Source organism: Zonotrichia albicollis, chromosome 3, assembly GCF_047830755.1.
Source record: "Zonotrichia albicollis isolate bZonAlb1 chromosome 3, bZonAlb1.hap1, whole genome shotgun sequence".
Taxonomy (NCBI): Eukaryota; Metazoa; Chordata; class Aves; order Passeriformes; family Passerellidae; genus Zonotrichia; species Zonotrichia albicollis.
Window position 1 is genome coordinate 6,975,904 of NC_133821.1, and position 27,969 is coordinate 7,003,872.

Below are 27,969 nucleotides of genomic sequence, written 5' to 3' on the forward strand. Positions count from 1 at the left end.
AGCTGCAAGGCTAGCAAAGGGAGGCAGCAAGGGAGGTAGAATTTGGCTTGGCTTAAATTGCTCATGAAGTTGCCTCTGTGGACTGTCCCCTTGGAGAGCTGCTGAGCTCCTGCCTTGGGATCAGCAGCTTCCCTTCCCTAACAGTATGGGTATGAGGTGAAGCTGCAAAAGAGTACGAAAGTTGTATGAAAAGGTCCAAGATTTTTTTTTCCTGTACTCTTGTCCAGACTTCATTTCAGTGATGGGCTGGATGCATTAAAGTTTGACATTTTCAGGATAGATTTGATGCTGGTGAAAGGTGTTGGAGAACAAGTCGGAAGATCTTTTTTTAATCTAAAGGGACAGGTTCTTCAAGGTAAGTGAGAGACAATGAGGAGGAGGAAGCAGTATAACAGGTGGTTAGAGTAACAGAGATCCCATGGTACTTCTTTGGCCCACTAGGGGCTCCAAAATTTAATTTTCTTCTTTATATATTCAGATTTCCCAGATGTGCAGGAGTCAAACTCAGTAGAAGACAAATATGGGTCTTTCTTTTGGATCTTATCTACACAGTCCAACCACCCAGGTGTGAAACAGGCTATGAATCTTAGTTTAAGACCTTGCCCTATCATCTCTTTTTATATGCTTAATTATTATTATCCCTTTTTATCATTTTCACTAAAGAACGTCAGAGGATGCTTGCATAGATGTTTCTGTTTCTGATTTTCTCTGCAATAAAATGCTACCGGTAATGCTGTAGCACTGGCAAGGGAGGAGCCAGTTCCCATGGTTAGTGAGCACAACAAACCCGTGGCAAATGTTCAATGTGGCTTTAGCTACAAGTCCTTTATATGAAAGGACTGCACTTTACTGCAGATTTCTGTGTCTACAGATCAAAACTCACCATCAGTTCGTGATCACTGGTTTGAAGATAATTTTTTTCCCCCCCATCATTCCTTTTTCCTGTTTTTTGCACAAATCTTGGTTTCTCATGGTGCCTGTCTCATTTTTAATCCAGGTGCTGCTTGACCTACTGAAGCTGCTGAGAGGAGCTGATCATCAGTGAACACCACTGAATGACCATCTCTGTCTCCACGTGCCTTCCTGCAGCATGACAGAGCTCCATGAAGCCGTGGCTGTGGGTGACTATGACCTGGTGAAGAAGATTTTGAAGGCAGGGCGCTGTGACCCAAACCAGAAGGATGTTGACTGGCATGGCAGGACCCCCCTGCACTGGGCTGCTGCCAAAGGTAAGGGCGCCCCCAGCTCTGCTACCTCTGTGAATGGACATCATAAAAGGTGATGCTGATCACCTGTGATTGTATCTAGGCTGGCAAAATCTCAGCTTGTGTTTGGTAATTTGTCCCTAATGTGCAAAAAAAAAAAAAGTTAAATATGCATTTAAATGGGAACTTTACCTACAAAATAGTTTATGAGACTGCTGTTAAACTGATTTTTAGCTTTTTTGCTTCCATCACACAACAATTTGCAATTTACATGATGTACACATAGGGAATGGCTGCTTTTCCCCCCTTTTCTAAGAGATGACTCCCTGAGTTTATTTCTCATGTACACCTGTGGGAATAAGCAGGAGATCAAACCCACTGTATTTACACCAGGTATTTATCAAACCAATTAGAACAAAATAATAACTGCATTTTTACATTGCTCTTTATATCCCCACCTTTTGAATGAACAATGCAGGACCAGAGCTGCTTGCAGCTCCCCTTTGGTCCTTCACCTTCAGAAGTGTCTGGTAAACTCAAATATCCCTTTGCAGCCCAAAAAATAGATGATGCAACAATAAATAATGAATAATTCCACACAGTGTAAAATGGGAAACTGGACCTCTACTTCTCTGTGCTACAGTATTTGTTGGGATCTCATGTCATCACATCTGTCTTTGCTCAGAAATCAAGTATGTGATTTCCTGTTTTACACTTAAGACCATGTATCCAGCATCAAATGGATTATTAGGCATTTGAACATTAGCAAAGGGGACTGAGCTACTTAACAAAAATGATGGTGAGAAGCTGAGAGAGCCTAGATGTGATTTGGAATAGTCTAGCTCAGTCAAGGCAGTGTGAAGTGGTGTAGAAATAACTTTTTTTTTTTTTTGCTTCTTTAAGCAATTCCACTAGTTAGAAAAATGTGAAAGTGAATGAAAAAGCAGTAGTTTCTCCACCTGCTATCCAAAAATCTTTGTTTTAGTAAAGCTGTTCACAGATTTTCCCATTCTCAATATTTAAATTTTATTTTGCAATTGAACTAAAAACCAAAATGAAGCAATGAAATAGCCAATTGGTCAATGACTAATTGAGATGTGCTGTTCAGAAATTAGAAAGCTTTTTGATTTGGTTGTTGTTTTTGTTGTAAATTTATCCTGGAAACTGTCAAGTTTGAGGGAAAATAACCAGCATTTTCAGTTCAGTATCCCTGATATGATAAACCAAATAGTCAGGTGGGTGAAATCCCTGTCTGAGGGAATTATGACCAGCTGTGTGTGACCCCTTTGTGCATCCCGAAGGTATAAATTGTAAAGCATCTTCTCTCGTGGCTTTGCTGTGCGTTGCCAGGGCGGTCGGACCTGGTCAGGCTCCTGGTGGGTCACGGTGCCCGGCCCTGCCTGCGGAGCGATGTGGGCTGGACCGCGGCGCACTTCGCTGCCGAGGCGGGCAAGCTGCGGGTGCTCCACGCCCTTCACTCCCTGCACGCTGCTATGGATGCGGCCGACCTCTTCGGAGACACTCCCCGGAGGCTCGCGGAGATCTACGGACACCAGGAGTGCTCCAGATTCTTGGAAAAGTGAGTAGTGGTGGCAGGTCTCGCTGCGGCTGCAGTGAAAATTAACTTCGCTGCTCCACAGAGGACCAGAACACACAAAGTGTGTTACTTATCTTCCCACCCAAAGCCTGCTAAAGCCCTGACACACAAGTTGTAGTGGATGAGCAAACACGGGCCTGTCAGGGGGAAGCCGTGAGAAGACATTCTTTTATTCCCCTGCCTCCTGCGGTTTCCCTTGGTATGTTTTCAAAATCGTTACCACTTCATGACATCATTGTTTTTGTAAGGATGTTGCAGAGCCGTTATTAAGCAATTGAAATAAAAGCAACAACTGACAAGTGTTAACCCCTTACAGTGGTGAATAGCAAATACAGGGGTTTAGTTGTTTAGGAACAGCCCTCGGCAGCTGTGTATGTGTCTGTGTGTGTATATATATTTATATGTATATCATTTGGCTTTCTTATAGTAAAGAAAAAAAGCCACCCTATTTTTTACATAATCACTGTAAATTAGACCACTTGATAGGATGGTCATATAGTACTTCCAAATTTTGGGAAAATCTTTGTTGTCTTAATTGCTTACAGTTAGCACTGTGACAGCACATGCCATAATAAATATGTTTTTTAATGGTTCCCAATTACCATTCCTGTTTTTCAGCTGTTGGGTCGGCTCACAGGTATTTTCATCCTTGCAAAGGTGTTTCCCTGGATCAGGATGCTTTACTGCAGAGGTTTGAGCTGTGTCCCATCCTTCATCTCTCTAAAGGAGTGGGACAGATCACCAGAGGCCAACCAACTTGTTCAGTGCAAGCCACAGTCCCAACACTACTTTACTTCAACACATTGCCCACGAAAGATACATGTGCCAGACCCTGGAGTGCTGAGAGCTCCCAAAAGTGTTTTCTCCATGGGTTTTTCTGTGACATTACAGTCCCATCATGATTCTTCACTGGCACCACTTCCACATTCTCAAGACTGCTTTGGTACCATATATATCCTGTTTGTTTTTTTAATAGACATGTATCCAGCTCAAATCCCCAGCTTGCCAGTGCAGCACACAAGCTGCCAAGTTCAAAATCAGGCATGGTGACAGGCAAATATCTGAGGAGGCCAGTGCCTTACAAATGCCACTTTTCATTAATCCATATAAACTTTTCTGTAGGTACTCCTGTCCTTCTGCTGTACTTCTTCAGCTTGGTTCCTGCTGAAATGCCACATGCCCACCTTTTATCTTGACACATCAGAGTCCTTCCATAAGAAAAGACGGCCAAACCGTGCAAAATTCCCCTGTACAGAGCCCAGAAAACTTTTGTAGTGGAGGCACAAGCTCTGGTTTCCAAACCCTGGCTGTTGGAAGCTGCTAGTAGCTTTGCATTTTACCTGCTCACCCAACACAGAATCATAGAATTGTGGGAAGGGATCTTAAAGCTCATCTCATTCCAACCCCTTTCCATGGACAAGGGACCCCTTCCACTAGATCAGATTGCTCAAAGCCCTTTCCAGTGTGATAGAGCTGAACACTGCCAGAAAAGGGCATCCAGACCATCTTAGAGCTAAAGTCTTTTTGGGTTTGGAACTGACACGCTGTAATCTCCCACTATTCACCACTTTCCTTCCACACAGATGTATCAGCTCTTCTTACTCTCAGACCCTCAGTTTAAAGGCATTTAAGCAGCCAGCAGCTGATAATGAAGCTTTGCAAATTAGATTTTTTTACTATCTAGCCAGTGTCTGGGTAGTAAAGCTCAGGTCTGCCAGACCTCTGAGAATGGGGCATTGTCTTCCAGTGGAGATTCTCTTTATACTCTTCTCAGCTCTTGGCACACTTAGTTTCTATACCAGAACAGGTAAACAGTATCTAACCCAGAGGGTGAAAATCTGCAGACTTCTGCCCATTGGATGAAAATTTTATAGCAATTCCTTGCCTATTCAATGCTGTCTGTTTTGCACTAATCTCACCAGTAATTCCTGCCAAGTCTGTAGAATTTGCCTGGATGTGCTCCAGAGCCATAGGAGCAGGGGGCAGGGGAATTGCCTGGATGATGGCAAAGGGCAATGCCTGTGGCAGGCAGAGATGCCTGGTAGATTTACAGGTTGATTGCCAAAATGATTGACATCATAGTCTGAGACATCTTAGCAACAGCCCATGATGACTCAGGTCAGCTGATGAAGGGCTTTCTGAGGTGAATGACTCAGATTTAAGGCAGAAAACTCATGATTTAAGGTGGAAAACTTGTCTTTCAGAACCATATGCTGGCCTGACTCACTCCACAGCTGCATGACTCAGCATGGCTGGGAGATCTCATGATTGGAAGATGCTTCAAATGCCCAGTCCAGAACACACACAGAGCCTGTACAAACACCTCATGGCCATAACCCAGCCTCTGGGCAGCAATGAGTTTATCACTGAGGCTGAGGAATACTTTTTAAAACCAGCCACTATCATTTATGACCTCAGTGGATGCTTTCACCCTCACACTGGCATCACATCAGCCAACTTGGAGTAAACTAGGAGGACCGGTTGTCACTTGTAGTGTTATTTCGATTACCATCTGCTCCTTCAGATGTGCAGAAGGTCCCAGAGGTGGTGTCCAGGGTCAGGCAGTGCCAAAGAGTACAGGGCAGCACTGTGTATGCCTGAGACAGAGAATTAAGTGTGCTTGCACAAAATACTCTGCAGCACAAAGCATCTCTGCTCTCCACACAGTCGTGTATGTGGGATATAAATATGAGGAACATTTTGTTATACACCATCCCTGTCATATTTGGATATTTGCCTGTCATGCAAAAAGATAGAAAAGGCAATTTTTAAAACCATCTGAGGGTCTGTACCAACTGTAGGGCTGATGTACATATCTGCATAGGCCTATGAGCATCCAAATAATTCATTAATCCAAATTCAGCCCCCTCTAGCACCACATGACCCTTGCATGCTGTTTGTTGGTCCCCAGGTGTTGCCAGCTGCCTACCTGGGCCGGGCCACTGAATTATGCTGAGGACTGCACCCACATGGAAATATGACATGTATCAACATGGAAATATTATTAACTTGCAAATATTAGGAATATTCCGCTGCTGAGTATCAGTACCACTCACTGAGGTTTGCATGAACATGCAAAAGTTAGGAAACAGCTGCTTTCAAAACAGCTGCTTCTGAATAGCAAATGTGTATTTTGCATTAGATTTGGTTTGCATGAAAAAGGCTTTACTCTTGATGCTATGAGACCTGCCAAAAAGGGCACAGAGACCCTCAGCTTGTGTCTGCTGCCAGCCTCTCTGCAAAGTGCCAGCTGTTGAAATTGTACCAAAGGGTCCTGCTGTCTAAGAGCAGGGCATATATACTCATGTGTAAATAAATAAATAAATAAGTGTTTATATTTAAAAGTTTATAGAAAAAGGTTTCTTGCCCTTGGGAGCAGATACTTAATAGAAGACAATAGGGTAGTTCAGTTGGAAGGGACCTACTGCTAGTCCTACGTCCTGACCACTTCAGGACTGACCAGAATTTAAAGCATCTTATGAAGGCCCAAATGCCTCTTAAACACCAGCATGTGTTTGGACAAGGGCATGGACAAGGGGGAATGGCCTGGGTAGGTAGGATTAGATATATTAGGAATCAATTTTTGACTGTGAGGGTGGTGAGGCCCTGGCACAGGTTGCCCAGAGAAGCTGCAGCTGCCCCATCCCTGAAAGTGTCCAAGGCCATGCTGGGTGGGGCTTTGAGCAGCCTGGTCTAGGGGAAGGTGTCCCTGTCCATGGCAGAAGGTATGGAATGAGATAATGTCCCTTCCAGCTGAAACCATTCTGTGATTCTATGACATGGAAAGCCCACGTGATAAGATCCATCAATATGGAGCTGCTGACTTTGCTCTGTGCTGGCAGCTAGAACAGCTTTGTACTCATGTGACAGAAATGCTCTCTTACAGAAAAGAAGGATTTTTCCTGATATTGGATGGTTTTTCTGACAGAGATTTCTGAATCCTGAGTGCCTACTAAATCAGAGCTCTGCAGGAGGAGGAAAGGGTTTGTCTTCTCTTGGGCAAGATTTACACTTGGAATGTCCATGTCTGGATGCAGGCAGTGCTGGGGCCCAGGCGCTCCCTGTGAGGGTAGATTGGGGCTGCACCATGCTGGACACACTGTGGTGTTTCTCAAGTGTGGGTGGAATCAGGGTTTTGACCAGACTGAGACACAACCCCTGACCCCCCAGATGGGCACCTGTGAAGAGAGATGTGTGTGCTGTGCTCACTCTTGGTTTCTCTCCCAGAGCAGAGGTGGAGAGCAGGAACTACCGCAGGAAAGCTGCACTGAGAAAAATCCCCTTAGACCAGAGAGATGAAGACTGGGAACTCAAGAAAGAAGAGCTTAAGAAAAATCCACCATGTTTTTGGGAGAAGTGTATGGCCTCTATTCTAAAGAAAAATGGGGGGAAAAGGGGGAAGCAATAGTGTTTGGTGCCTGTTTGGTGCCTCTGAGCACTTGCAATGCAGAGCAAAGGCACTGGCAGACTTCAGATGGATCTGCAGTGTGATATTTGTGTGAACAGAATAAGCAGAAGGCTACAAGAGTCCATCCTTAGAGACACACTGTAAATAATCTCCTTAAGAGCTAGAAGAGCTTCAGCCTCTCTGTGTGTTTCTATGTATCTGATCTCTAAAATAAAAACAATTGAAGGATATGTTTAAATATACCAATACTGTAAATCACTGCAATGTTTTGAGTTCCTGCAATGGCAGTTACACATATGGCCAGGGAAAAAATAGTCTTGATCCTACCTGATTCACAAAAGCATCTTGGATTGTGGTTCTGCTTGCTCTGCTGATGTCTGTGGCCTTTGCATCTTTACTTCTGTCACTGAGTCAACCAGGAGGCTCTACATGGACTTGCAGCCTCTGGTGATGCCTGTCTCATTTCTTGGAAGTGAGATGTACTTGCTTCTTCTGGATAAAGCTGAGATATTAATGCTAATATTTCACTTGACACATGGGTCCAACAGCCTGAATCTTCCATTCCTGGCCCAGCTAAAGGGAAAATGTGCTCCTTCCTTGCTGCTTTCAGACAGCTGTGACTACCAAGGGTACTGGAGCACTGCCTTTTTTTAGCATTGTCCCCAGCCATATTCATGTTTCTGCAAATAGAAATGGTGTGCAAGTGTTATTGAGTTCTGCTTCTGCTCATCAATGCTTCCCATGGCAAAAGCATTTTTAACACTTTCACTTCTCAGTCATAAAGACTTGGAATGTGACTCAGAGCAGTTTTCCATACTGTGCCAGCACGGGGCAGCCATTACCATTGAGTTGTGGCACCTGTCATGTGTCAGCTTCTCCAGGCTGGGCACATCCTGCATCTGTCCCCATGGGCTGTGCAGGGTGGCTGTGCTGATGGACACCCTGTCCCCTGCAGTGCCAGCTGAGTGGGGCTGGTGCACAGGAGTGGGATTCTGTGCTGGCTGTCACATTTTCATGGGGATGGAAGGAGGGATCTGCAGTGTGATTCACTGGGACTGTGGTGTTTTATGTGGTGATTTTTGCAAGGTTCTGGATTTTGCCTGCTGAATCTTGTGGCATGTGAGGTTGGGAGGGATGGATGTTGCACTAGATGTAGGGTATGAGATGGACCTTCCAGGGCTTTCCTGTGAAAGTGGTCGGGATTGTCATGTTAAAGGATGAAGTTCATGAGCAGCAGCAGGGGAAGAAGGGATGTGTGGCTTTTTGTCCTTTCAAGGTCTCTCACAGGGGAGATGTGTCCAGCAGAGCTGCTTACTGGACCTGAGCTAATGGTAGAAGTGACCAATTCAGGTTCTGCTCCATTCTACATGTTTCACCTGCTGTGGTGGGTTGACCTCAGGGAGCAGACAAATGCCCACCCAGCTGTTCCTTCTCTGTCACCCATAAATGAGGTGGAAAATAGGATGGGAAAACTGATGGATCGAGAAAAATACAGTGAAATCATTAAACAGTTACTGTCACAGATGAAACAGACTTGATGTGCAGAAAATGAATTTATTTACCTACTAAAAGTACAATAGGAGGATGAGAAATAAACACAAACTAGAACCCGCCGCCTCCACCACCCTTTCATCTGAGGTTCAACTTCCCTCCTTCATCTCCAGCTCCTCCACCTCCTCCTCCACAGCAGCACAGGGGAAGGAGAATGAAATTGCAGTCAGTTCACAGTGAGTTTTCTCCTCCACTCCCTTTTCATGCTGTTTCCCTCATTCAGAACAAAACTTGGGTGTTTCACTGAGCTAGAGTGCACTGGGAAAAGCCAACCTCATCTCCAGGTGAGAGCAGGCCAGGAGAGCAGTCCCACAGAGCAGGCAATCCTGTCCTTGCAGGCAGTGGGGCACAGAGGACACGCAGGGCTGGAGTGGGAAGGGGGCTCTGCAGCCCCTGAGCTCCCCGGGGCCGTTCCTGCCTCGCTCTTTGTGACTCAGTGACCACCTCTGGGGAGTGTCAGGGCTCAGCGTGTTCACACTGAGCTATCAGCCACTGCCAGGCACTCATACAGCCCATAATATACCACACAGAAGGAAAGGTAAACCAAAATACAGAGAAACCCTGCAGTTGATTTCAGTTGTTTCCATCAGAAAATGCCAGAGCATTTGGTGGCCAGTTTGCAGTATTTCAACTACCCTATTATAGCCAGCTCCCGTACCAGGTCCAAATAACTTTGTTATTGACAATAATTAAAATCAAATAATTATCTACATGAAATTATAATTGAAAATATATTGCGTAAGTAGCATTAATTTAGTTCATAGTATTTGAATTATATATTCTTAATATCAGTGATGAGAACATTTGTATCATGTACAATGCTTAGAAAGTTGCATTAGAGATTAAACTACTTGTTTTCTATAATGTAGTATTACCATTTTGCATAAGCTACAGATTTTATTACTACAGATTTTATTATTACAGATATTTATTCCTAATTCTTGCAAACCTTGCGTTTTACACTTCTTTCTAAGGGAAATATTTTTAGCACTGCCTTTTCTAATTTGGGGTTGCTGAAAACCAGAATAAGGGAGTGAAGACCTGGAAAAATGTACTGAAATACTAAAATGAGAAATGTCATATGATTTAACTTCTTTGTGACATAAACCATCTTTAAGACCAAACATACAAAGTTGATGCTGTACACCACTAAGAAGGAGAAAATAGATTTCATGGCTCTGATGTGGGCATCCATGCTGAGGTCCTTCATGGAGTTGGTCTGCATCGTGCGCTTGTGTCTCCAGAGTGAAAAGAGAAGGAAAACAGCAGAAAAGATGACTGCCATGAATGAAGCAGCATATTCAAAGCCAGCGAGAAAAAAAGAAGGGAAAAAATGTTTATCCATTTTGATATTTGCTGTCCCAAAATTTCCTTGTCCTGTGGAATTGCTGTTGCAGTGCGGTTTATCAGCGACATCATAGGCAACGATGCCGACAGCCAAAGCTAAAATCCCTGATCCCAACAAAAGCCAGGGCACCATCCTATCAATTTTTACTTTCAGGTAGATGAAGAACCTGTTCCTGAAAGTGACAATTTTTATACAATAAAAACCACAAAGAGAGGCTGAAAACCACAAGTTGCAATGATTAAAAAAGGCTTCAAAAAATACAGCTAGTTGAAGTATGGTTTGAACATAAAGGTAATTGGGATAAATAAAGGAAAGAAATTTATATATCCAGGCAATGCACAAATACCAAAACCTGGAGCATCCCAGCAGCAGCAAGATCTTCTCATTAGAGTTCAAATTTTTCTTTTTGACCCAGGCAATGCAAAGCACACCAACGAGGAAAGCATTGATACACATCCCAGAAAATGCCTCCAGAGTGATGATGGCCACAGTTAAGACCCCATATGCAGTGACATTGGATTGCTGTCGCGGGTGACAAGCTTCCATGGTGCGAGCTGGGGAGCAGAGCTGTGCTGGCCAAGGGGGCTGTGGCAGCAGAGCCTGAGGCAGGTCAGTGGCTGCTCTTGGTGGAGTGTCAGGGATGGCAAGAGGAGCTTTATAGAGCTGCTGCTGCTGCTGCTGCTGCTGGGGGGGATTTTGGTGTGGCTGCTGTGGGCACAGGGCAGGTGCAGGGATGTAAATGTGCTGGGTATCCCCTTACCCGGGGCCACTCTTGACTATTTGAATGTCGGTTTGGGGGGGCTGTGCTGGGTGACACAAACAGCAGAGGTGTTTTTCTGCAGTGTTTTGATTTTGAGACTGATCCCTGTTTGATCAGTGTCAGGCTTGAGGATCTGAGTTCTTCTATTCCTTTGTCACCTACTATGTCCAATTTTATTTTTGATTGCATTAATTTTAAAATGTTATTTATTTGGTTTTTTTTTTTTTTTTTACATTTTGATGGGCAGAATATATGCTTTGAGGGAATTTTTGATTTCCTGATAATGCCTGTTCTCTGCTTAAGGCTTTGATGTGAGTTTCTTCCTCTTTTTGTGAATTAATTGAAAACACTCTGTGTGGTTGTTGGGGTTTTTTTCCTTGTTTGTTTGCTTGCTTCTTTCTTCTCCTCTCCATATCTTTGTGAATAGAAGTTATTTCTATTACAACCTGTATATAGTTGAACTGTCTGTGCTGGGACTGTGCAGGACCACACATGGCTGAATTTTGGGCTCAGCTCTGCATGGGGAATCTGGCCTTTTGAAAACACAATAATATAAAATCAGAGTCTCAAATACCAGATTTTCAATGCATGGAATGTGTGGATTTGGTCTTTAAAACCCAGGGTCTGCTTTTAGTTCAAAGCCATCCCCTCCAGTGTCATTGGAGAAGGGGAGAGATTAACCAAGACTTTGTACCTGCCACCCTCTGTAGAGACTGTGAGGTCTTGGGAAAAGGAAATATTGTGTGATTAAGATGTTACTGTGGTTTAAAACGTAGTTTCTCGCATTTCATGAATAGGAGCAAATCTTTTTGAAGGTGATAATATGAAAAATACACACCTGGCACTGAGTATGGAGTAAATTGTCCCTCTGAGCCAGAGCTGGTGAAAGAAATTAACAGTTAGATTCTGTTCTGTTGATGTTGGAATTATTTAATTTTACATGACCTGCTGTGGATTGTTAAACTTGGACACCTGCCAGACCCTCCACCCAGCCTCTTCTTCACTCTTGCTCTGCAACAGGTCAAGAGGGAAAATAGAATATGGAAAAGCTCATGGGTTGAGATAAAGATGGGGAGATCACCCATCAGTTACTGTGTCCTGGTTTAGGGCAAATTTGGTAGAGAATCTCCAAAGGAGGGCCCCTCCAGAAAGCAAACCCACACGGCCCCTCCCCCCAACCGGTTCGGGAAGAATTCCTCAGAGAGAAGTGGAAATAACCTGTTTATTGAACAGGCACAGCACCCCCCAGCATACAAAATGAACAATACCAGATGACATCGCTCTGAAAAAGATGACAAAATCAGAAAGTCTCTTTCGGGGGTGGTTGCTCTGTTAGTCCCTCTGGTGCTGGGGCAGCTGCTGCAGGCGAAACGGTGTGCAAACCCTCATTTACATCCCTGCACCTGCCCTGTGCCCACAGCAGCGGCACCAAAATCTGATTTGCACCTAAGGGTGCAAACCCTCAGTGTTCCCAGGTCCCAGTCCGGAGCGGGTTCGAGATGGTTGAAGAAAAAGGAGAAGAGAAATAGTCCAGGAAGGAATTTGGACTGTTTAGCTAGAACTAGCTAATAAGCAGAAGCAAAAGCAAGCAAAAGCGAGAGCAAAGAGAGAGCGAGCAAAGCAGAAATCAAAAAGCGAAAACAGCCCTATTTACTGCCCGTCTCTGTGTCCCTGATAAGAGAAACCCAAACAAAATTTTCATTCTTCAGAGAAGTCTTAAAGGCACAGAACATATGAATGGGGATACAAGCATCATAACGTCACCCCAGGACATACTGTCATGGAGAAAACAGACTCAAATTTCAAAATATTAATATAATTTATTGCTGTTTGAATATAGAGTAGGATGGTGATGAACAAGCACAAAACTAGAGAACTGTCCTTCCACCCTTCTTTATCACAGCTCAAAATTCACTCTTTCATTCCCAGCTTCTCCACCTCCTCCCTGATGTGGTGCAGGGTGACATTGAAAAGGGGTTGCAGTCAGTCCATAAAAAGTTTTCTCTTCCACCCCTTCCTCTTCACTCTGTCTTCCCTGCTAGAGTGTGGATCCCATCTGAGGTCTGCAGTCCTTCAGGATCAGATGTCTCCAATATGGGTGCTCCTCAGACTGCAAGTTCTTCAAGATAGAGCCACCCCACCCAGTGTTACAAGTGATAATATTGCAAAAAACAGAGATACAGCAGAAAGAAATATAAACCCAAACACAAATAAACCTGATGCTGAGTACAGTAATTTTTCAATCAGCAATTGCCAAAGCACTTGAGGATGATTTGCAGTACACCTATTGCCCCTTTGTAACCAGCCCACATACCAGATCTAAATGAATTTGTTATTGACAAGAATTGAACTCAAAGAATTACCAAAATGAAGTACTAGCAATAATCTAATTCATACTCATTTGGTTCAAAGAATTTGAAATATTTATTCTTAACTTCAGTGCTAAAGAAAGAACATCTGTATCATCTACACTGCCCAGAGAGTTGCCCTAGAGATAAATTGACTTGTGTCTTATAATGAAATATCAAGATTTTATGTGGGCTCAAGCTTTTATTACACTTCCTACTTCATGCAATCCTTGCACTTGACACAGGATATAATCCGTATCAGCATCTTTTCCAGTTTGGGATTGCTGAAAATCACAATAAGGGAATGAACACCTGGAAAAGCGTACAGAAATATTAAACTAAGAAGTGCCACATATTTTTCTTCCTTTGTTGAAGGAATTAGTGACAGAATCAAAAATATAAAGTTAATACTATACATTATAAAAAAGGAGAGAATAGATTTCATGGCTTTGATGTGGGCATCCATGCTGAGGCTGTTCATGGAGTTTTTCTGCATCTTGCATTTGTGCCTCCAGAGAGAAAAGAGAAGGAGAAGGGTAGAAGACATGACTACTGTGAAAGATATGACAAATCCAAAGCCATAGATAAAATATATCTGGAAAAAAATTTCACCCATTTTGCCACTAACTTTTGAAAAATTCCCTTGCCCAGTGGAATTGTGGTTGATACTGAGCTCTGTAACAGCGATGTCATAGGCAATGATGCTGATAGCCAAGGCTGACAGCAATGATGCCAACAAAAGCCAAGGCACAATCCTGTCTGTTTTTACTTTCAGGTAGATGAAGAAGCTGTTCCTGAAATTGGCAATTTTTATACAATAAAAAACACAAAGACAGGCAGAAACCCACAAGCTGGAACAATTAGAAAAGGTCTGAAAAAGTACAATTAGTTGAAATGTGGGTTGAACAAAAAGGTAGTTGGGATAAGTTACTGAAAGGGAGCAATATACCCATGAGAAGCACAAATACCAAAACCTGGAGAATCCCAGCAGCAGCAAGATCTTCTCATTAGAATTCAGGGTTTTCTTTTGGACCCAGGCAATGCAAAGCACACAAACGATGAAAGCATTGATCCACATGCCAGGAAATGCCTCCAGTGTGGTGATGGCCAAAGCCATGGCCCCATATGAAGTGACCTTGGGTTTCCATGAAGGGTGACAAGCTTCCATGGTGTGAGCTGGGGAGCAGAGCTGTGCTGGCCAAGGGGGCTGTGGCAGCAGAGCCTGAGGCAGGTCAGTGGCTGCTGTTGGTGGAGTGTCAGGGATGGCAAGAGGAGCTTTATAGAGCTGCTGCTGCTGCTGCTGCTGCTGCTGGGGGGGATTTTGGTGCCGCTGCTGTGGGCACAGGGCAGGTGCAGGGATGTAAATGTGCTGGGTATCCCCTTACCCGGGGCCACTCTTGACTATTTGAATGTTGGTTTGGCGGGGGGCTGTGCTGGGTGTCACAAAGAGCGGAGATGTTTTTCTGCGGTGGAGAGTGTTTTGATTTTGATACTGATCCCTGTTTAATCAGTGTCAGGTTTCAGGATCAAGGTTTTTAAGTCTCTTGGTAACCTCCAATAAAGAATTCAATTTTGGATGTGTTCATTCAAAACTATTCTTTATTTTGTTACTTTTTATAATGATGGTGGGCAAAGCATTGGTTTGAGGGAATTTTAATTTCCTGATATTCCTGTTGCCTGCCTTATGCTTTGATGTGGGTTTCCTCTACGGTTTTGCTGATAGAAGAAAAACATAGTATAGGATAGGGAATTTCCTTCCTTCCCTCCTTCCCTCCTTCCCTCCTTCCCTCCTTCCTTCCTTCCTTCCTTCCTTCCTTCCTTCCTTCCTTCCTTCCTTCCTTCCTTCCTTCCTTCCTTCCTTCCTTCCTTCCTTCCTTCCTTCCTTCCTTCCTTCCTTCCTTCCTTCCTTCCTTCCTTCCTTCCTTCCTTCCTTCCTTCCTTCCTTCCTTCCTTCCTTCCTCCCTCCCTCCCTCCCTCCCTCCCTCCCTCCCTCCCTCCTTCCCTTCCCTTCCCTTCCCTTCCCTTCCCTTCCCTTCCCTTCCCTTCCCTTCCCTTCCCTTCCCTTCCCTTCCCTTCCCTTCCCTTCCCTTCCCTTCCCTTCCCTTCCCTTCCCTTCCCTTCCCTTCCCTTCCCTTCCCTTCCCTTCCCTTCCCTTCCCTTCCCTTCCCTTCCCTTCCCTTCCCTTCCCTTCCCTTCCCTTCCCTTCCCTTCCCTTCCCTTCCCTTCCCTTCCCTTCCCTTCCCTTCCCTTCCCTTCCCTTCCCTTCCCTTCCCTCCCCCCCTTTTATAAATTTAAATTTTAAATTTTAAATTTTAATTTAAAAACATTTTAATTAATTAAATTAAATTGCAACACAATGCCATGGTTGGGACCTGGCCTCAACTCTGTGTGGGGAATATTTCATCTTAGAAAAATAATGCTATAAAATCAGTGTCTCCAATGCTGAACTTTCAAGCATGAAGATACGGATCAGGTGCTTGACACGCAGGTGTTTTCTCCTGGTTCAAATGCACCCCCTCCCGTATATTTTGAGAAGAGGAAGGGTTATCCAACACTTTGTATCTCCCACCCATGAGCATATTTTGGATGCCCTTGTGCATCGCAAATGGCACAAGACTCCTGTTTTTGTGCGTCTGGATGGACACATGGCTGTATTGGCATCTGAGTCACGTCATACAAATAATGAATGTGTACCATCTGTGCTTGTTCAGGCAGAGCTGCTTTCCTCTCCAGAATCTGTTTCTATCTTCCTTTATGACATGGGGAATCTCAGATGATTAGCCTTAGTTAGCTAGCTAGTTAGGTGAATGGTTGCCTAAATTCTGGCCCATTCCATTACCGCTGTGTATCAACTCTAATGCACAACATTATGTTTATGTCCTTAACAACTGGAGAAGAATGCTCTGAGAAACAGTTGCCACAGAGGAAAATTTCCCATTGCCCCTATCCCAGGTGACACCCTGGGAAATAAGATTTTTTTTTGTTGTGGAATCCCTGTATGACTTGCCTTAGATAAAGCCTGCTTTTTCCAGATCTCCAGGCTGCTTATGTACCATTTCCAATGGAGTTATGGCTGTGTTACTGCTGGCCAGCCCAATCAGTGCAGCTTTGCCCCAGCAGATGTTCCCAATGTGCCCTAGTGATAACCCAGATGCTGAGGAGTGGCAGACTGAACTGGTATCAGGGAATCTGGCTGAGATCTCCATCCAGATAATGAGGTCAGGAAATCCTAATCTCAAGAACCTGCATGCTGGCCTCGTGCACCCTTATCTCTTCTTACCGGTCCCAGCTCACTACAAGCAGGGAGGAAATGCAGATATTTTGCAAGTAAAATAATTCAGAGTGTCCTTCCTTCTTGTTTTCAGCCAATTTTGGCACTGTTTTAAATTCACAAAAAAAAAAAAAAGTGTATAAACCTGACAAGGTGCACCAGTGCATCTGTGTCAAACCTGTGACTTTGCTCCATGCTCTCCACCAGCACAGCATTGCACTGATGGGACAGAGCTGCTGTATTAAAGAAAAGAAGGATTTTTCCTGATATTGGATGGTCTTGTGGAGAGAGCTCCATAAAACCTGAGTGCCTACAAAATCAGAGCTCTGCAGGAGGAGGAAAGGGCTTGTCTTTCTCTCTTCTCTTAGACAAGATTTACACTTGGAATGTCCATGTCTGGATGTAGGCAGTGCTGGGGCCCAGGCGCTCCCTGTGAGGGTAGGTTGGGGCTGCACCATGCTGGACACGCTGTGGTGTTTCTCAAGTGTGGGTGGCATCAGGGTTTTGACCAGACTGAGACACAACCCCTGACCCCCCAGATGGGCTCCTGTGAGTGCAGCTGTGTCTGTGCTCTACAGGTGGAGAGCAGGAACTGCTACAGAGGAATCCCCCTTACACCAAAGAGATGAAGACTGGGAATTCCAAAAAGAAAAGCTCGATAGAAACCTGCCATGTTTTCTGGAGAATTGCACAACCTCTGCTCAAAAGAACAATGGAACTAAAAGAGGGAAGCAGTAGTGTGTTGTGTCTCTTTGGTAGCCTCTGGTGGTGCCTCTCTTTTTTTGGTAGTGGGGTTGAGATGGTGCTTCCCCCTCACCTTTTCAGGCTGTGAGCTGAGAAATGCTCCTTAGGCCTTGGCCTTGATGAGCAGCACCTGGGCCCAGATCCTCTTGAGCTTATCAGAGCTACTGTCTGCTCCTAGGAACTGCTGCTGCCTAATGAGATCCTGGGCTATTTTTATGAACAGCCTAAGAAATCACTGTTTTTGCCTGAATGGCAGAACATCCTGGTTCTCACACTTTCAAAGGAGGAGTGTCCAACTGAAGTGCAGCCAGGGTGAAACATTGTTACGACTTAAGCCCACGTTCTTGCAGCTCTATAACCAAAAATGAAGGTCCAAAATGAGACCCTTTGAGCTCTCCTAGCGTGCCATGACCAGTGAGGCCTCGCATAGCTGGGAACTCTCAAGTTTGCTGCGCTCAGAGGATCCCTGACCAACAACGTGATCCTGGGCCGATCCCCCACTCCTCGAGGCTCAACTCTTGGCCTGGTGATGAGATGTAAAGACATCCAAAGCAAATATTTCACTGCCTTTGAGGGGAATTTTTCACAGGTACCTTGCAATGACTCTGTCTGCGTGCATACACGTTTGAATGTGCTTTGCCAAATATGGGAGAAATGCTCCTCTTAGATGTTGAAGTATCTTAGATATTTATGTAAGTTAGGCCTGTAAGTAACTTTAATATAAGCTAAAAGCTAAGTTAAATGCTGTTAAGTGTTATTCCTTTGCTAAATTGTTAATTTTAAGAAGAAAGTTGAGTACCTTTGAGTGTTCTTAAGCTTCGAGGCCTCTGTTATCCTTTTTTATCCTTGCCCTTTCTACCATTTTGTTGCACACCCCTAAACACACACACACACACACACACACACACACACACAAACACACAAACACACAAACACACAGAGATAGTCCTTGGTTCATTTCTGTTTTGATTGATGGGATTGTTTTTCCTGGTTTTTTCCCTTGGTGTGCTTTAACTATCTAGTTAAGTAGTAGAGTGAATCTTGCCAGCAAACTTCATCATGCTCTTTCTTATTATTAAATCTGTTTTTTACTGATGCCCCTGCCAGTGATTTTTGAAGCGATCTCAAGCACTCATTTTGCAACAGGGCTGTAGTTGCTTCTTCTGGCTGAAGGGGAGATGTTGATGTTGGGTTTTCTTTGGACACATGGGTTGAACAGGCTGTAACTCCCATTCCTGGCCCAGCAAAAGGGAACAGGTGCTCATCACTTCTTTCATTTCTCTGTGACTTCCAAGAGTGTTGGAGCACTGCCTTGTTTTTAGCAGTGCCCCCAGCCCCTTTTATGACTCCACTCAGGGGAATGCTGTGTCCAAAACATCTTGGGCTTTAGCTCCTCCCTTGTCTGAAGGAGGCCCCAGATATTTGGTCTCCACTTCTGGCAGATACTTTCCTCTTGGGAGAACAGGAGGCCAAACAGATCCTGACAAGAATGGGTGGAAAATGCACCACTAGCACCAGGCACAGGAAAAAATGTCCCTCTGTGCCCAAGGTAGTGACAGAATTGTCACTACATGAACAGATTCTGCTCTGTTCATGCAGGAATTATTTTGTGTTCAGAGAATGTGGTGGAATTTGTTGAGCTTGGGTGGGTGCCATGCCCCCACCTAGCTGCTCCTTTATTCTTGTTCTGCAATAGGCCAAGGGGAGAATAGAAGGTGCTACTGTCATGGAGAAAACAGACTTGAGTTGAGAAAAATGAATTTATTTTATTGGCTATTGATAATAGAGTAGCATAATGAGCAACAAACATAAAACTAGAATCCTTTGCCTTCTCCTCTTCATCTTCACAAATCAAAATTCACTCTTCCATTCCTGGCTTCTCCACAACCTCTGCCACAATGTTGTGCGGGGACAGGGAATGAGGGCTGCAGTCAGTCCATAAAAAATTTCCATTCCTTCCTCCTCACTTTCTTCCATGCTCAAGTATGAATCCCATCCTTGGGCTGCAGTCCTTCAGGATCAGGCAGCTCTGATATGGAGTCACCATAGGCTGCAGTCTTTCAAGTTGCACCCTCCCTACCCAGTGTTACAAGTGATAATATTGCAAAAAACAGAGACACAGCAGAAAGAAATATAAACCCAAACACAAATAAACCTGATGCTGAGTTAAGTCATTTTTCAATCAGCAAATGCCAAAGTGTTTGAGGAAGGTTTGCAGTACTCTTATTGCCCCTTTGCATCCAGGCCATGTACCAGATCTAAATGAATTTGTGATTGACAAGAATTGAACTGAGAGATGCTCCAACCAGGGGGAGGAGCCAAGCATTCCTACCTGGATATAATCTGACATTTGGGACACCAGAGGCAGCCTTTTCCCACTGGATTCCCAGAGCAAGACCAGGCTCATCTAAATCACCACTGCACCTTCAGAAGAAAACTACACCCTTCTACAGGATCACTGCTTCAACAGACTCACACCTGTCACTGCAGGAGGGCTGGAGCCACCATTCCACCAGGCTGCTACCAACACCCTGCCCCACAAGGTGTCAGGTCGTGTTCTGACTCTGTGAGTAGGTTTTTTGTACCTTCCATTTGTATTTTTAATTTTCCTAGTGAAGAACTGTTATTCCTGTTCCCCTGTCTTTTCCTGAGAGTCCCTTAATTTCAAAATGATAATAAGTGTGAGAGAGAGGGTTTACATTTTCCATTTCAAGAGAGGCTCCTGCCTTCCTTAGCTGATACCTGTCTTTTCAAACCAAGATAGTGATGATGGCCACAGTTGTGGTCCTGTATGTAGTGACATTGGATTGCTGTGGAGGGTGAGAATCTTCCATGGTGCGAGCTGGGGAGCAGAGCTGTGCTGGCCAAGGGGGCTGTGGCAGCAGAGCCTGAGGCAGGTCAGTGGCTGCTGTTGGTGGAGTGTCAGGGATGGCAAGAGGAGCTTTATAGAGCTGCTGCTGCTGCTGCTGCTGCTGGGGGGGATTTTGGTGCCGCTGCTGTGGGCACAGGGCAGGTGCAGGGATGTAAATGTGCTGAGTATCCCCTTACCCAGGGCCACTCTTGACTATTTGAATGTTGGTTTGGGGGGGGCTGTGCTGGGTGTCACAAAGAGCGGAGATGTTTTTCTGCAGTGGAGAGTGTTGTGATTTTGAGAGTGATCCCTGTTTGATGTGAAAGACAAAGCTTTTCTTTTGCCCCTTGTCATTGAGGTGGCATAGAATAAGCCCTGAGTCCTGGCCCTGCCGTGTCCTTACTGCTGTATCATATGAACTGAACCCTCTCCTGAACATCTGTATCATCTACCTGGAGATGATAAAAAATTAACAAAAAAAATTGCCCTGGCAAAAATTAACCCTGTCCTGGTCAGAACCAGGATAAAATATTACAATAGAAGGATCACACTGTGACTGTGGTTTGGAATCAGCTCAGCATGAGGAATGTGGTACCTTAAAAAAGTAAAGGTGTATATAAATCAGAATCTCCAGTGCTGTGTTTTCAGATCAAGAAAATATGGATCAGGTGCTTGAAAGACAGGAGTCTGCTTTTTGTTCAAATCCATGCCCTCTGGCACCACTGAAGAATGGGAAGGATTCTGCAGGGCATTGTATCTATCAGCTTATGGCCGTTTTTTGGATGTCCTTGTGCACCTCAAAATGCATCAGACTGCTGAATTTATGCATATGGAGGGACATACAGCTGTATTAAGATCTGAGAGACATGACTCACAGACTATATTGCTTCCATTTGAGTTTCGTTTAGGCTGAAAATCTTCCCTCTCCAGAATACTTCATTGTTATAGGAAATGGAAGATGATTAGCCTTGGTTAGCTAACTGGTTAGGCTATTAGTTTTTCGGTTTCTTCTGAGAAAATCTATTCCATCCATAACTGGACTTCAATGTGCAGAAGGCCATAATTGTTTCAGAATCCTGAAAGGAAAGTGAAATCTCATCAGGGCAGATGAGAGGAACTTGTTATGGAAATATAAATTCAAATCCAAATGCTTCCTAGCTCCAGAAGGTGGATTAGCATGTTATCAAGTGGCTTTAATGATTTGTTTACTTGTTTCTGGGCAGTTGCTGTCTAAGGCGAGTTGGGCAGTCTGGTGAGGCAGCCTGCTAGAACCAGTGGTTGAGAGGTTGCTCTGGCCTAAATGTTCGCATCTCTCAGTTCAGAAGCAGGGAGGAAGTTTTTTGCAGGTGAGATGAGCAATGCACACCTGGCACTGGGTGTGAGGTAAAACGACCCTCTGAGTGTGAGCTGGTAAAAGAAATGACCAGTTCAGGTTCTGCTCTGTTCATGCTGGTGTGAAGGGAACTTTCCTGTCTCACCACCCAGAAGGCCTCTGGCAGTCACGCCCCAGCACCAGAGACTGTCACTGCAGGCACCAAAGCCCCTTCACCGTGGGCAGCTGCCCCTCTCCACTCCCTGCACACACCACGCTCACAGCCAGACCAGGTTTCCTCTCCAGCTTGGCACTGGCTTTCCCATAGTGGAGTCTCAGGCCTCTGGATCTTTCAAGCACTTTAGTCATGGCACAGTAGCACAGAAGCAGCTCAAGCTGGGTGCCTCTGAGGAGGTAAGCCAAACAATTGGATCCCTGGGATTTTGTGTCCTTCCTGTCTGTGCACATGATGACTGGGGTATCCTGAGTGTCCAGTCAGCAGGCGGGTGCCACAGGTCCCTGTGCCCTTTGCTGTGCAAGGCCTGGCACCATGCTTGGGACTCCCAGCCCTTCCCCACAGCCTGCAGCTCCCTCGCATTGCAGCTGCTCCCTGAGCAGTCTGCACTGAATGTGTTCTTCCCCACTGCAACTATTTCACATTTCACTCTCTTGGGGAATTGTCCTTGGGCAGCTCTCAGAGCCCCACTCAGTCACTCCTTGACTCTCACTCTGGAATAGGACAGGGCTGGCGAATAAGATGGACTACCTGCTCATGAGTCAAGGTGAAGACAGGGGAATCACTGCCCAATTATTCTCCCAGACAAAACAGACCTGAGACAGGGAAAATCAGTTTAATTTATTGCCTACTGGAAACAGAGTAGGATGATGTAGAACATGCACACAACTAGAATATTTGATCTTCACCCCCCAGTAATCTTAGGCTTGATTTAACTCATTCAGAGATTCTCTTGCAACTCCTCTCTTCAGGAGCACAGGAGGACAGGGAATGTAGTTGGCAGTTCATAAAATGTTGTCTCCTTCATTATTCTCCTGCTCCAGCATGGCTGCCTCCCATGGCCTCCAGTCTTTCAGGACTTCTCTTTTCCCACAGGAGCCACAATGGTCGCTGATGAGATTACCAATGTCTGGTGTTTGGACCTTTGGAGTGCTTGGAATTGGCTTTTCCCAGCATGGGACAGCCTTGACCTCACCTGGTTGAGACCCCACAGGCCCCCAGCTGCAGCTCCTGGCCCAGGCACCCTGTACATCTGCCTGTGGGTCACTGTGAGATGAAGCTGTGGCTTCATTCCACGCTGCACCTTGCACAAACCCCACCTTCCTGGGGCTGTAAGGGAGCCAGAGTGCACTGGGAAAAGCCAATCTCATCTCCAGGTGAGAGCAGGCCAGCACAGCAGTCCCACAGAGCAGGCAATCCTGTCCTTGCAGGCAGTGGGGCACAGAGGACATGCAGGGCTGGAGTGGGAACGGAGCTCTGCAGCCCCTGAGCTGCCCGGGGCTGTTCCTGCCTCGCTCTTTGTGGCTCAGTGACCACCTCTGGGGAGTGTCAGGGCTCAGCGTGTTCACACTGAGCTATCCGCCACTGCCAGGCACTGATACAGCCCATAATATGTGCCACAGCACAGGGCCACAGCAGAAGGAAACATATACCAAAATTGAGATAAAGCTGTTGTTTCATTCAGTCAATTCAATCAGTGAAAATCAAAATTTTTGAGGCAGGTTTGTAGCATGATTATTGTCCTTTTGCATCGACCAACTGTATACAGTCTAAATGACTTTGCTACGTAAAATAATGTAATTCCAAGAGCTGTTTTAATTAAATGCAAATATAAATTCATCTGTGTCCTACTCATATGAGTTTAAAGAGTTTGAATTGTATATTCTTAAAATCTAGGCTGAACTTCTCTACAATCTGTTCTGCCTGGGAGTTGCAATGAACAATAATTGAAATTGTTTTCTCCAAACATATATTGCATGAGCTTCAGCATTGGTTACAGTTGCTACCTCATGCAAAGCTTGCACTTCGCATAAGAGAGAATCCTAAGCAGTGTCTTTTTCAGCTTCGGATTGGTGAAAATCAGAATAAGGGAATGAACACCGGGAAAAACATGTTGAATTGAGTAACCAAGAAATAGCATGTGACTTTGGTACTTCATTAAATAAACTAGACTCAAGATCAGAAATATAAAGTTGATGGTGTACATTATGAAGAAGGAGAGGACAGATTTTATGGCTCTGATGTGGGCATCCATGCTGAGGCTGTTCAGGGAGTTTGTCTGCATCTTGCACTTGTGTCTCCAGAGAGAAAAGAGAAGGAAAACAGCAGCAAAGATGACTACCATGAAGGAAGTGATATATAAAAAAAGAGTGAGAACATGAAGAAGGGAAAAATGGTCGCTCATTCTAATAGTTGCTTTCCAAATTTTTCCTTGGCAGGTGAAATTGAGGTTTTTACAGACAGCTTTATCAATAGTGTTGTGGGAAAGAATTCCAGTAATCAGGGAGAACATCACTGACCCCAACAGAAGCCATGGCACCATCCTGTCAATTTTTACTTTCAGGTAGCTGAAGAACCTGTTCCTGAAATTGGCAATTTTTATACAATAAAAACCACAAAGACAGGCAGAAACCCACAAGTTGGAACAATTAAAAAAGCTGTAAGAACCTTGAAGTAGTTGAAATATGCGATGGACCAGAAGGTAATCGGGAAAAATCTCTGAGACAAAGATATATATCCATGAGAAACACAAATACCAAAACCTGGAGAATCCCAGCAGTAGCAAGATCTTCTCATTAGAGTTCAGGGTTTTCTGTTGGACCCAGGCAATGCAAAGCACACAAATGATGAAAGCATTGATCCACATGCCAGGAAATGCCTCCAGTGTGGTGATGGCCAAAGCCATGGGTCCGTATGCAGTGACATTGGATTGCTGTGTGAAAGGAGAAGCTTCCATGGTGTGGGCTGGTGATCAGAGCTGTGCTGGCCAAGGAGGCTGTGGCAGCAGAGCCTGAGGCAGGTCAGTGGCTGCTCTTGGTGGAGTGTCAGGGATGGCAAGAAGACCTTTATAGAGCTGCTGCTGCTGCTGCTGGGGGGGCTTTGGTGCCGCTGCTGTGGGCACAGGGCAGGTGCAGGGATGTAAATGTGCTGGGTATCCCCTTACCCGGGGCCACTCTTGACTATTTGAATGTTGGTTTGGGGGCAGGGGGGGGCTGTGCCGGGTGACACAAAGAGTGGAGATGTTTTTCTGCGGTGGAGAGAGTTTTGATTGTGTTACTGATCCCTGTTTGATCAGTGTCAGGCTTCAGGAACTGGGTTTCTCTGTCCGTGTTTTGCCTATGCTGATCATGCAGAGCCCTGGCTGTGCTCAGAAGGTCAGGGCACTCAGTGTCCTTTTCAGTCTGAGAGTTTGGGTGCTGTCACATTCAGCCCAGATGCTGGAGAAGCGGAGGTCATTGTCATGGTTCAATGGCAATGAAATCCACGTTGGTTTTTCCAGTGGCATTGCCTTAAGTGTTAGTGATGATACACATGGTAGAGCAGGTAATGGGAGCCAAGAGAAAAAAGCTGGTACTTCTTACCAGTTTAATTTGGAAAATATGATGTCAAATGGTAAAAACCAGACAAGTCCCTGTGCTGGGAATCCAATCTCATCTGATTGGGAAAGTGAAGGCTTTCAAAGATGGCACCATGCTGAGTTTCCCCCACACTGCAGTGCCCTACAGCTTCCAAATCAATTTAGACCCTGAAAGTTTTGAGGTTTCTCCCAGGCAAGTTGTGTTAAGCTCTGTGGGGCATGGACTGCCTGTGCCCTTTGGGATAGTACAGGACCTGTCCCATTTGGCCTTGCACATCAGGACCACAGTAACCCAGGAGATTTCATCTGATGCTGTGGTGGAAACAGGAAAAATAAACCCCAAGCAAGAGCTCTATGGCTACAAGAAATGAACCACCAGCATTGTCTCTCTTCCAAATGATGACAGCCATGTTTTCTGTGGGATAGAACAGCCAGCAGGATGTTACATGAATATTCATATCACATGCTCCTAATTGCATTGATTGGCCACCATACAGACTTGGAATGTGACCCAGAGCAGTTTTCCATTCTGTTCCAGCATTGGGCAGCCATTCCCATTGAGTTCTGGCACCTCTCATTTGTCAGCCTCTCCAGGCTGGGCACATCCTGCATCTGTCCCCATGGGCTGTGCAGGGTGGCTGTGCTGGTGGACACCCTGTCCCCTGCAGTGCCAGCTGAGTGGGGTTGGTGCACAGGAGTGGGATTCTGTGCTGGCTGTCACATTCTCAGGGGTTTCATGGGGATGGAAGGAAGGACCCCAGCAAGGTTCCTGGGGCTGTGGTGTTATGTGTGGTAACATCTGCAAGGTTCTGGATTTTGCCTGCGGAGTCTTGTGGCATGTGAGGTTCGGGCAGGGGGATATTGCAATAGATGTAGGCAATGAGATGGATCTTCCAGGCGATTCCTGTTAAAGTGATCAGGTTTGTCAGGTTAAAGGTTGAACTGCATGAGCAGCAGCAGGGGAAGAAGAGATGTGTGGCTGTTTCTGTCTTTTATAGACCTTTCATAGGGAGATATGTCCAGCAGAGGTGCTTACAATCTGCCTCTAGACCTGAGCTGCTGGTAGAAGTGACCAATTCAGGTTCTGTTTTGTATTTGCTGGCACTATTTCATGTTTCACCTGCTGTGATGATTTGCCCTCAGGGAGAAGCCAGAACTCCACTGAGCACTTCCTTCTCTCACACCCACAGGAAGAGCAGAGGTGAAAAAAGCGATGGAAATACTCAGGGTTTGAAGTAATGGCAGGGAGATCACTCACCAGTTACTGTCATGGACACAATGCATTTGATATCAGGAAAATGAACTTAATTAATTTAAATATAGGTATTAGAGAAGGATAATGAGGAGGAAATGGAAAACTTGATCACACTCCCTCCATACCTCTTTCATCTGAGTCTCAACCACCCTCCCTCCTCTCCACCTCCTCCCCGTCTTCCGCAACAGCAGCACAGGGGCAACTCGAATAGGGGCTGTAGTCAGCTCTTAAAAAGTTGTATCCCCCACTCCTGATCCTCAAGCTGTTTCCCTGATTGAGAGCAAAGCCAGTTGTCTGGGTGTTTCACTGAGCCAGAGTGCACTGGGAAAAGCCAACCTCATCTCCAGGTGAGAGCAGGCCAGCACAGCAGTCCCAAAGAGCAGGCAATCCTGTCCTTGCAGGCAGTGGGGCACAGAGGACACCCAGGGCTGGAGTGGGAAGGGGGCTCTGCAGCCCCTGAGCTGCCCGGGGCCGTTCCTGCCTCGCTCTTTGTGCCTCAGTGACCACCTCTGGGGAGTGTCAGGGCTCAGCGTGCTCACACTGAGCTATCAGCCACTGCCAGGCACTCATACAGCCCATAATATGTGCCACAGCACAGCGCCACAGCAGTAGGAAAGGTAAACCAAACTAGAGAGAAACCTCTTCATTGCAGCCATTTCATTCTGTGAATACCAAAATATTTGTGGCTGCTTGGCAGGATTGTTATTCCATTTTTACATCCAGTTTGTGTTCCCGTCTTGCACTCTCTTCTGTTCCATTTAGCGTGTAGAAATTTGGCAGAAAATAAAGCCCTTGCTGGTCCTCAGAGATGAAAGGGCCTGGGTGCATCTCAGTTGAATTTCTGATTCTGCCAAATTCAACATGTAAGTCTTGTCATGTTCAATAAGAACTTTCAGAGTCACAGAATCATAACTCATGCATTTTATTGTTGAAATACAAATAGGGAATTGCCACTAATAAATACACACATTGGAGTAACGCTAAATATATTTAGGAAAAAAGAAGCAATAAAGGAAGAGCAATGGGTAATTCATTAAGCTCAACTTCACTACCAGGTAGGCCTATGAACAGAATTTCACCAGGGTACAATCTGACACAGTCAAAGGAGGAAATCTTAACCAAGAGGTGTTCCCTGCTTTGGGGAGGAGAGCAAAGCAATCCTGCTGTCCTGTCTGCACAGTGGGGTCATATTCACATCCTCTGCCAGGCAGGATTTGAAATGCCAAATTGATCCTTTTGGGAGAAATGCAGGTACGGCTGCAGTCAAAATACCTCCTTGCTGCCATGGTGAATGGTGGTGGGCAGCCAGCTGCTGTGGAGATGAGGGATAGCCAGGGTTGTGATTGCAAAGGCTGTGAGTCTTGGGCAGGGGCTGAACGCTCAATGAGTATCACTCTCTCTTCCACTGGGCCCAGGCAGAGGTAAAGGGGCTCTGCCTGATGATCCATCACCCCACCAGCAGACTCTCATGCCCACATTAATCCCTTCACCACACGGGGGCCAAGGCATTATTCCTACCATCAGGGCTATTTGGCTTTTTTCGAAAATACATATTCAAACATTTAGCTGAATCTACATACGAGAATAATATATTTAGCTCAAAAATAATTTTGCTCAAAAGATACAAATTAAGTTTTCCTAACTTGGATGTTGAAGAGTGAACATCATTATCATCTACACTGCGTGGAGAGTTGCATCACAAATTAAATTACCTCATTTCTACAGT

General features: G+C 45.2%; 4 protein-coding genes across 12 annotated transcripts in view; 1 reads left to right on the plus strand and 3 right to left on the minus strand.

Moving 5' to 3' along the window:
• Window positions 1-27,969, plus strand: part of ANKRD66 (ankyrin repeat domain 66) — a 61,824-nt gene that overhangs the window by 485 nt on the left and 33,370 nt on the right. For 2 of the 9 annotated variants that reach the window (XM_074536539.1, XM_026795464.2), the window contains exons 2-4: window positions 1,090-1,229; window positions 2,556-2,784; window positions 7,030-10,518. In XM_074536539.1, the coding sequence (XP_074392640.1) occupies window positions 1,090-1,229; window positions 2,556-2,784; window positions 7,030-7,210 (550 nt within the window). In that variant the 3' untranslated portion in view covers window positions 7,211-10,518. The other 7 variants (XM_005490350.3, XM_014269402.3, XM_026795465.2 and 4 more) reach the window with 7 other exon arrangements.
• On the minus strand, window positions 9,696-10,655 carry LOC102068639 (taste receptor type 2 member 2). Its single transcript, XM_074537021.1, has one exon. It carries the CDS (start codon window positions 10,653-10,655, stop codon window positions 9,696-9,698), a length of 960 nt encoding a protein of 319 aa, XP_074393122.1.
• Window positions 13,432-14,385, minus strand: LOC102068279 (taste receptor type 2 member 9-like). Its single transcript, XM_074536536.1, has one exon. The coding sequence runs from the start codon at window positions 14,383-14,385 to the stop codon at window positions 13,432-13,434; it is 954 nt and encodes a 317-aa protein (XP_074392637.1).
• On the minus strand, window positions 23,414-24,367 carry LOC102068462 (taste receptor type 2 member 2-like). The gene has a single exon (XM_005490385.4). It carries the CDS (start codon window positions 24,365-24,367, stop codon window positions 23,414-23,416), a length of 954 nt encoding a protein of 317 aa, XP_005490442.3.

Excerpts from the sequence above, each read along its gene's own strand:
- LOC102068639 (XM_074537021.1), bottom strand. The coding sequence starts at position 10,655 with ATGGAAGCTTGTCACCCGCGACAGCAATCCAATGTCACTGCATATGGG.
- LOC102068279 (XM_074536536.1), bottom strand. The coding sequence starts at position 14,385 with ATGGAAGCTTGTCACCCTTCATGGAAACCCAAGGTCACTTCATATGGG.
- LOC102068462 (XM_005490385.4), bottom strand. The coding sequence starts at position 24,367 with ATGGAAGCTTCTCCTTTCACACAGCAATCCAATGTCACTGCATACGGA.